Source organism: Eptesicus fuscus, chromosome 20 (assembly GCF_027574615.1).
Source record: "Eptesicus fuscus isolate TK198812 chromosome 20, DD_ASM_mEF_20220401, whole genome shotgun sequence".
NCBI lineage: Eukaryota > Metazoa > Chordata > Mammalia > Chiroptera > Vespertilionidae > Eptesicus > Eptesicus fuscus.
In genome coordinates this window covers 49984082-49992570 of record NC_072492.1, presented here as the reverse complement: position 1 = coordinate 49992570, position 8489 = coordinate 49984082, and the positions used below count along the sequence as shown (strand labels likewise).

General features: G+C 59.3%; 1 protein-coding gene across 1 annotated transcript in view; it reads left to right on the top strand.

Annotated features, from left to right (window-relative positions):
- The first annotated feature begins 5605 nt into the window (after positions 1-5605).
- The window catches only part of CYTH1 (cytohesin 1), a 50606-nt gene continuing 47722 nt past the window's right edge, over positions 5606-8489 (top strand). Inside the window, exon 1 of the mRNA XM_028130491.2 lies at positions 5606-5717. Coding sequence (XP_027986292.1) covers positions 5696-5717 — 22 coding nt within the window. The 5' untranslated portion in view covers positions 5606-5695. The remainder of the gene's footprint in view (positions 5718-8489) is intronic.

Here is an 8489-nt window from a genome sequence, read left to right as displayed (position 1 = left end):
GTGTCTCAGTGGTTGAGCAGCAACCCATGAACTGGGAGGTCATGGTTCGATTCCTGGTCAGGGCACAGGCCCGGGTTGTGGGCTCAATCCCCAGAGTGGGGCGTGCAGGAGGCAGCCGATCAATGATTCGCTCTCATCGATGTTTCTATCTCTCCTCCCTTCCTTCCTCTGAAATCAGTAAGAACATGTAAAAATATTTTTAACAGCTCATTGGTTTTTAGAGAGAGGAAGACAAAGGGGGGAGAAGCCCCCTCCGGGGGTCCGAGCCCACAGTCCTCTCCGCGCACAGCTGTCTGAGGGGCGGTGCCTTCAGCTCGAGGCAGAGTGAAAGCAGGCCATTCTCTGCTGTTTTCTGGCCGCAGTTGAGACCCCTCCCGTCGGCGGGCCGCTGAGGTCCCGCAGGGCCAGCACTCCCGGGCACCGGGGGTCTGTGGGAGGATGGACCAGGGAAAGCTGCTTAAGGAACACGGGGCAGTTGCACTCTGCCCAGAAAATGCCCCCCAACCCCCTCAGTGTCACTGCCTTGGAAATGCTGCTGCCCCCGGCCCCTCCCCCGCTTCCCCCACCGCTCTCACCACGTGGCGCGTGGCCAGCTGTCTTCGGGCGGTGGGGAGCTGTCGGAGACAGCTGGCCACAATCAAGTTCCATTATACGCAGACTCCAGTGCCACTCGGGAGGAAATGGCCCGCTCTCACAAAATAAAACCTGGGGCTTTCCAAGCAAGGCGACGCCAGTCCCGGGGGGCCTGGCCTGCGTGCGGATGCGCTCTCTGGTCTCCTCCCTTCCCCTTCCCCTGCACCGCCGCCCCCAGGGTGTAGCCACAGACAGGGTCAGGCAGGGCTGCTCCCGCGGGCCCTGTCCCTGCCTTGGATTTATTGAGGCCGCCTGCGTGAGTGTCCCTGAGTGTCCGTCAGTCTGAGCGCCGGCTCGCCCACCCCCCGGACTGGGAGGGTCGGAGGCTGGCCTCCGGAAGGGTTACCGCCTGCCTTGTCACAGCCGCCCTCCCCCCTTGGCCTCCGGTTGCAGGAGGCTGGGCTCAGGCGTTCCTCTGGGAAGCAGAGTCATCCTGGGGCGGTCGGCAGCCCTCGCTGCCCCCTCTTCCCCCCACGGTCTGGGAGGAGCAGCGGCCCCTGAGGAAGTGGCTTGGGATTGGGTTAAAGGGAGCCTTGGAGGACATCGGGCTTCCTCAGCCCTTCTCTCCCTCACCTGTCCCTGGGCACACAGGGCTCATGGGGGCAGGGGGAGGGGGAGGGGGCTGGCCTGCCTTTCTCACCAGACCCTTCAGCTGAACCTCCTGCCTCACCCTGATGGGAGAGGAGAAAGGCAACAAAATGAATCCTTTGTCTTATTTATTATTATTATTTTTTAATCCTCATTTTTTTCACTGATTCCAGAGGGAGGAAGGGAGAGGGAGAGAAACATCGATGTGAGAAAGAAACATCAATTGGTTGCCTCACAAATGCACCTGGACCAGGGATCGAACTGGCAACCTGGGCACGTGCCTTTGACTGGGACTCGAACCCATGGCCCTGTGGTGCGTGGGCCAGTGCTCTAACCTCTGTGCCACTGGCCAGAGCAGGCCAGGCTTTGTTAAAACCTTTCCCTAAAGAAGCCGTAGGCCTGGGGCGGGACTCCACCATGACCTGCCCAGTTCGGAATTTATGATCCCATCATGCTGAGAAGTTATTTCCCATCGAACCCCCTTTTTTTCACCCACCTGTGTACACTACACACACAGGCATTGTTACTGCAAGTGGAAAGACTCTCCACCACGGCTCTGTCCTGCCCTTCTCACTCTGTAGATGCATCATCTTATTTAAAACATGTTTTTATTGATGTCAGAGAGGGCGGGAGAGAGAAACATCAATGATGAGAGAGCACCATTGATTGGCTGCCTCTTGCATGCCCCCTACCAGGGATCGAGCCCTCATCCTGGGCTTGTGCCCTGACCAGGAATCTAACCATGACCTCCTGGTTCATAGGTCGGTGCTCAACCACTGAGCCACGCTGGCCCGGGAGTGCTCCCTTGTGGGAAAGTGGAATACAGCGACCTGCCCCCTGCTGAGGACTGAGGTGGCGCCTGAAGAAGTTTGGAACTGCCGTATTATAAGCGCAGGAAAAAATAGAAGTTGCTTAAAGGACTTCCTTCGAAATTCTAATTCTTTTTAAAAAAATATATTTTATTGATTTTTTACAGAGAGGAAGGGAGAGGGATAGAGAGTTAGAAACATCGATGAGAGAGAAATATCGATCAGCTGCCTCCTGCACACCTGCTACTGGGGATGTGCCCACAACCAAGGTACATGCCCTTGACCGGAATCGAACCTGGGACCCTTCAGTCAGCAGGCCGACGTTCTATCCACTGAGCCAAACCGGTTTCAGCGAAATTCTAATTCTTGAGATTATGTAAGCAAGGGAGGCGCCAACTTAAAAAACGAAGTTGTAAAAAAAACAACAAACAAAAAAAACCAACATGAAGTTGTTAGGTGGACCGACCTCTGAACAGACTAGGTGAGGCCGCCAGGAACCTGACCCGTTTCAAGGTTCTCGAAGAACTGACACAGTGGGGCCCGAAAAGGGGAGGGGCGGAGAGGAGTGTCTGGGTCAGAAGCCTCCACTACAGTGAGTTCCCCCTCCTCACCAGGGTGCCTCCAGGTGCCTGGGGCACCCCCCTCATCTTTGAGGTCTCTCTGGGCTTAGGGCTGGTAACCAGCAAGCTAACGAGACCCTAACTCCTAAGGGCCCTAACCTGTGACCTCTATGGGCCTGTCTCCAAGCTGCCTTAGGGAGATGGTGAGGACTGGGACGCCCTGCCCTGCCCCACAGGCAGGATGCGTAGTAACCCCACCCAGGGGACGCGGTGCGCCCTGCACAGCCACGCAGACCTTCGCCTAATTACAGGTGTAGAGGACCGGTTCTCTCCTGTTTATTCTGCCCTCTTCCTCTAGTGATTGGTCTCTCAGCCACGCAGGGTAGGGACCTGTAGGTGGGAAACGCTGTAATGAAACATGGTCCTTAAGGGAATTTGTGGCCAGTCAGGTTCCCTGCTGGTGGAGGTGATTAGCATCGCCCCAGGATGCCTCCTAGCCTAGTCTACCCAGTCTGGGAGTCACATGACAAGTTGGGAGTGAAGATGGTGACGATTACCATGTTATCTTTTGTTCCTGAGTTTTGGTCATTGAACAAGAGTTCTGGCAGCCAGGGACCCCGCATAATGGTCAGGGGAGAAAGCCGGCCGGGAGATGCCTTGAACCTTCCGGGGACTCCTGGGCAGAGAGGAGTAAACATTGGGGAGAGCCTGCTCCACTGTGATGACCCCCAGACAAAGGGGGGCAATTCTAAGAGCATCAAAGCAGCCAAAGGACAGCCCGGCCAGTGTGGCTCAGTGGACAGAGTCAGCCCGGGGACTGAAGGGTCCTGGGTTCAATTCCGGTCAAGGGCAGGCACCTCCAGTTGCAGGCTCGATCCCCGGCCCTGGTTGGGTGGGGCACATGCAGGAGGCAACCAGTCATGTCTCTCTCACATGGATGTTTTTCTTTCTCTGTCTATCCGCCTCCTTTCCACTCTCTCTAAAAAAAACAAACAAAAAACAATAGAAAAATATCAGGTGAGGATTAACAAGAAATAAAATAAAATGTTTAATTAAAAAAAAAACACACCCAAGGACAGCCGGGCCGGGTGGCTCACTTGGTTGAGCATTGTCCCACGCACCAGGAGGTCCCCGGTCAGGGCACATGCCCAGGGTGCAGGCTGGATGCCCAGTAGGGGGCATGCAGGAGGCAGCCTATCCATGTTTCTCTCTCTCCCTCTCCCTTTCTCTCTCTGAAATCAATAAAAACATTTTAAAAAAAACAACACACAAAAAAAACCCTGAAGGACCTCGGGCCAATATATGATTCCCTGCTCTCATGTCAAAATCTGATGAAATCAGTGAAGATCAAACTGCAAATACACCAGAATCAATCTTTTAGGAGGATAACAATCTATACAAGGGAAATGTCTAATTTCTGGAATTACTCGAAAGCAGCATGGGGGACAGGGTGTTGTGCCCAAGGAAATAGACACCACCTTAGACTTTCAGGGGACATCAAGGTTGTCCACCAAAGGCCGGGGTGAGTCAGTTCATGAGGTTAAGAAGGCTCAGTGGTTGGGTGTCGACCTATGAGCCAGTCCCGGTCAGGGCACACGCCCAGGTTTCGGGCTCGGTCCCCAGTGTGGGGCGTGCAGGAGGCAGCCGATCGATGATTCTCTCTCATCATTGATGTTTCTCTCTCTCTCTCTTTCCCTCTCCTTTTCTCTCTGAAATCAATAAAAATATATTATTAAAAAAAAAAAAAAAAAGGCTGGGCCGGAGCTGTACCCCAACAGGACGTAGAGTAGGGTTCCTGAGGCTGCTATGTCAAAAGCCATCTCACATAACTGAAATACTAGTACTGTGAGCTGCGGAGAAGTCTCAGCGAAGACCGGGTAGGGTCTGTCCCATCTGAGATCAGTTCCGAGTGGAAGACAGGGTCTTGGAGGCAGAGGCTGCGTTTTGTGGGTGGGAAACAGGTCCAGGGGGTTGAGAGGTTTGCCCAGGTCACAGAGCTAATCAGAGCAGATCCGGAATGAAAGCACATTCCTCATTCATTTAATTTTCCCCACGAGAGTTAATGACTTGTCTTTGTTGTCTAGAACAAGGGAGAAATCCTGGGAGGCACATTTTAGGGTGGGCCAGTAATAAATAGGCTTTGAAGCGGGGTCCCAAGGAGGGGAATGCCAAGCTGCCTTGTGACATGGCCAAGGTCAGGGCTGAGCCACCCCCTCCCCCAGCAGCCCCGTGCAGGCAGATACAACATGTAGGAAGAGGTGCCTGGGTCAGGGTCACTAAAGTCCTGAAATGCGGGGTAATAAGGTAAATTCAGACAATAACAGGAAGTATGAAGGCAGACAACTGGGGACTCGGGTCCTTGTGCTAAGATTCAAGCGGCAGAAATAAATGAATCCCAAGCGCTCTGCGGCCTCGGGCCAAGGACCGGGCCCTCCCTGGCCAAGCCGGGGCGGGACTGGCCGGCACGGCTGACGTCAGCGAGGACCACCCTGCCCTTCAGTGGCCGGACACGACCTCGGGCCTCTGTGGGCGGCCGGGCTACGGGCTGTGGGCCTGGGCGGGTGCGCCAGGCCCAGATCCTGCGCGGTCCTTGCGACACCCGAAACCTGCTGGGCCCGCGAGGGCGGTGGGGGCGGGGCCTCGGGCTCAGGGGGCGGGTCCAAAGGGCGGAGCCTCAGGCGGGCGCGCGGGCGCAGGCGCGGGCCAGGAAGCGGCCGCGTGCCGGGGAGTGTGCTTCTGAGCGGGCTGGAGGGCGGGGCTTCGGGGCCGGGGGCGGGGCCTGGGCGTGCGCGCGTGCGCAAGCGCCCGCCAGGAGGCTGCCGCGTGCCGGGGGCCGTGGGGGTGAGGGGAGTGCGCGCGCCGGCGGCGCGGCAGGGCGGGGCCGCGGGGAAGGGGCGGGGCCTTGGCGCGCGTGCGCAGGCGCGGGCCGGGAGGTGGCCGCGTGCCTGGGGTGCGGGCGCGGGCGGCGGCGGGCGGGGCGCCCCGCGGGAGGCGCGGGCCGGGGGCGGGGCTGGGAGCCCGGCAGAGGCGAGCGGGGCCGAACGCGGCTGGACGCGAGGGGCGAGCAGCGAGCCGGGCGCGGAGCCCGCCGTCGGCACCGGCACCATGGAGGAGGACGACAGCTACGGTCAGTGCGGCCCACGGCCAGCGGCCCGGCCGGCGGACGCCCCCTCCCGCGCTTCCTCCTGTCCCCGGCCCGGCGGCGCCTCCGGCGGCTCGCGTTTCCCGGGAATGGTGGTGCCGGACGCGACTCCGGGGGTCGGACCGGGCGGGAATCGCGGGGTAGGGGAGGCGGAGGGCGCCCGGGTCTCCGGGAGGCGCCGGGGTCGCAGGGCCGGAGGGGCCGGGTCGCGGGGTCCGAGTCGCCGGCCGCTGCCGCCCCGCGCAGGCCTGACGGTGCCCCCGGGGCGCCCGGCGCCCCCGGCTGCGCTCCCGTGGTTTCCGGCCCCCGGTGTTCGCAAGTTGTGTGCCCCGGTCCGCGTCTTTGTCTGAGAGGAAAAGGAGAAGGCAGCACCCGCCCGGAGTGGACGGGCTGCCCCGGACGTTGCTGCGGCCGAGGCGCGGGGGACTGGGGTGCTGCCGGGGCGGGACCTCGGCCCCTGGCCGGCCGGCCGGTCCCGGTGAATGATCGCGGACCAGGTCCATCGGCCACGGACCCCGAAACGCCGGCCTGGGCAGCCTGAGGGGGCGGTGACCGAGACCCAAGTTTGCCTTGTCGCGTGCGCACCCGGACAGCGGGAACTTGACAAAAACTTGGAGTCCCCCCTCCCGCTCACCTGGTCCTGTCTGCGGCCAGCGCGGGGGCTGCCCCCGCAAGCAGCTTGAAATGATGGGCGTTTGGGCCGGTGACCTGGGTGCTGCCGTTCACCGGGAGCATCGTGTTGGTGAGGACCTGAGGGAGGAATGGCAAACGCGGGGTGAGCTGCTGCGGTTCTGGCGAGGCCGGCTCCGCGGGATTGCAAATGCCTCGGCGGCTCCCGGAGCCCAGCGCGGCTCGGTGACGAACGCAGCTTTTCTGCTGATCGGCCAGAAAGTCACTGAGAAGCGGGACTGGCGAAGCGGTGGGTTTACGACCCGCAACTTGACCCCGCGCCACCCACAGGGGCCGGGCAGCTCTGGAGGCCCCGGCGGCCGGAGGTCCTGGCCTTTGTGGGCCGGGCGCCCATCCGATGCCAAGCCGTGTGTGCTTTCCTCTGTGACTGAACAAAAAACAAAACCCCACAAAAACCCTCTGGCTGGTTCCAGAGGATCGTTGTTCCCCTCCCAACTTCTCTCTCTGCCCATGAAAACCCTTGTTCCGTTTTTTTGTGGGGGGTTTTGTGTTGTTGTGTTTTTTTTCCGGTCTATTTTCTCCACCTTCTCTTGCCGTTGAATCTCTCCCAGACCCAGTGCCCTGCCAGGCGTTCTTCTGCCCTCTCCTGGGGTTCCTACCCTCCAGGCCAGGCAGGAAGCGGTTGGCTTGGTTGCTTTCTCGGTGACTGCCTTGCCACCAGGCCTGGCGTGAATCTGTGCTGAGGAGGGTGAGTGGAAGCGGGGTGCACGCGTTTCCTATGGCGGCTGCCGCAGCAGCACAAACGTGGTGGCGCAAGACGGCATCCGTACGTGTCCACCCATTATCTTAGCGAGCCCGCGTGTGTCTCGCCGGGCTGACATCGAGGTGCTCGCAGGGCTGCGTGCCTTTCTGGAGGGCCCAGGGCAACGCCCGTCTTCTTCCTTTGGCAGCTCCTAGAGGCGGCCGTGTTCCTTGGCTGGTGGCCCCCTCCCGCCTTCAAAGCCAGCACGTAGCCAGCAGGTAGCCAGCAGGTAGCATGGCCTCCTTTCTCCCTGCCTGCTGCCTCTCTGTTGGATAACCCCGCGTGCGGGGCCACAGCCTGAACCATGCAGTGGCCGTTCCCTTTGCCAGGTAGGGTGACATAGCCGTAGGTCCTGGGCATTCGGACCTGGACATCTTTGGGGACTGTTACTCTACTGACCACACGTAAAGGTGGGGAAAAGGTTGTTCTTTGTACATCTGCTTTGTATTTCCAAAGAACCAGGAAGGGTGAGTGGAAGAGGCCTCCCCACCGTAGGGCTCGCCACACAAAAAGCACCTCGTCGTGTAGGTGATCGTGCGGAGGGTCAGATTCTGAGTTCTTTGAGGTTGGCCCGAGTTTCCAGAACTGCCCGTTTCCCTCCTGGGCTTCACAGAGAATTCGCTTTGAGAGATGGCAGCTACTCAGATCCCACATCTCACAAGGAAATGCCCGCCGTGGCCTCATAAACCCACCAGCTGCCCCGCCCCACACTCCCTCGTGCCTGGGACACAGCCACTGTTTTTAACATTGTTTTTTTGGGGGGAATAGGTTCCGATTTCCTAGCTACCGCTGGGTATAAAAAACTTCAGGGCGTAACTCATTCGTAATGTGCTGCAGAGGTGGAGTGGCCCGGTCCGTTAAAGAAAACCAGCAGCGAACAGGAAGTCTGGGCTGGGTGGGTCCGGACCCCACTGGGTTCCGAAGCCCTTCTATGTGGATGCCTGTGTGGCGAGCTGTCCGTTCGGGCTCACTGATCAGGTGAGGGGTCCCAGAGACACACCTGGTGTGACGCGCTCTAGTAGGAAGATGTGTGGGGGTGGGGAAGGTTAAAACAAGTCCCTTTAAAGCTTTTCTTTGAAAAATAAGGAATTTGCTATTTCCTAAAAGCTTGATGGGCATTTTAAGAAAGATGTTCCTGTTGCCTGTGACTGATGGGTCTCCATCCCCTCAGGTTCTTTCTGACGCCGCCTCTGAGGCAGTACTTCCTGCAGTCACTCACCGAAGGAAGGGGTGTTCCTCTGGTGGGTGCCCTGCCCCAGGCGAGGCCCGTGACTCAGTTCCTCTGGTGCCTCGGAACTTGGCGGAGGCGGTTAGCCTGCAGGCCT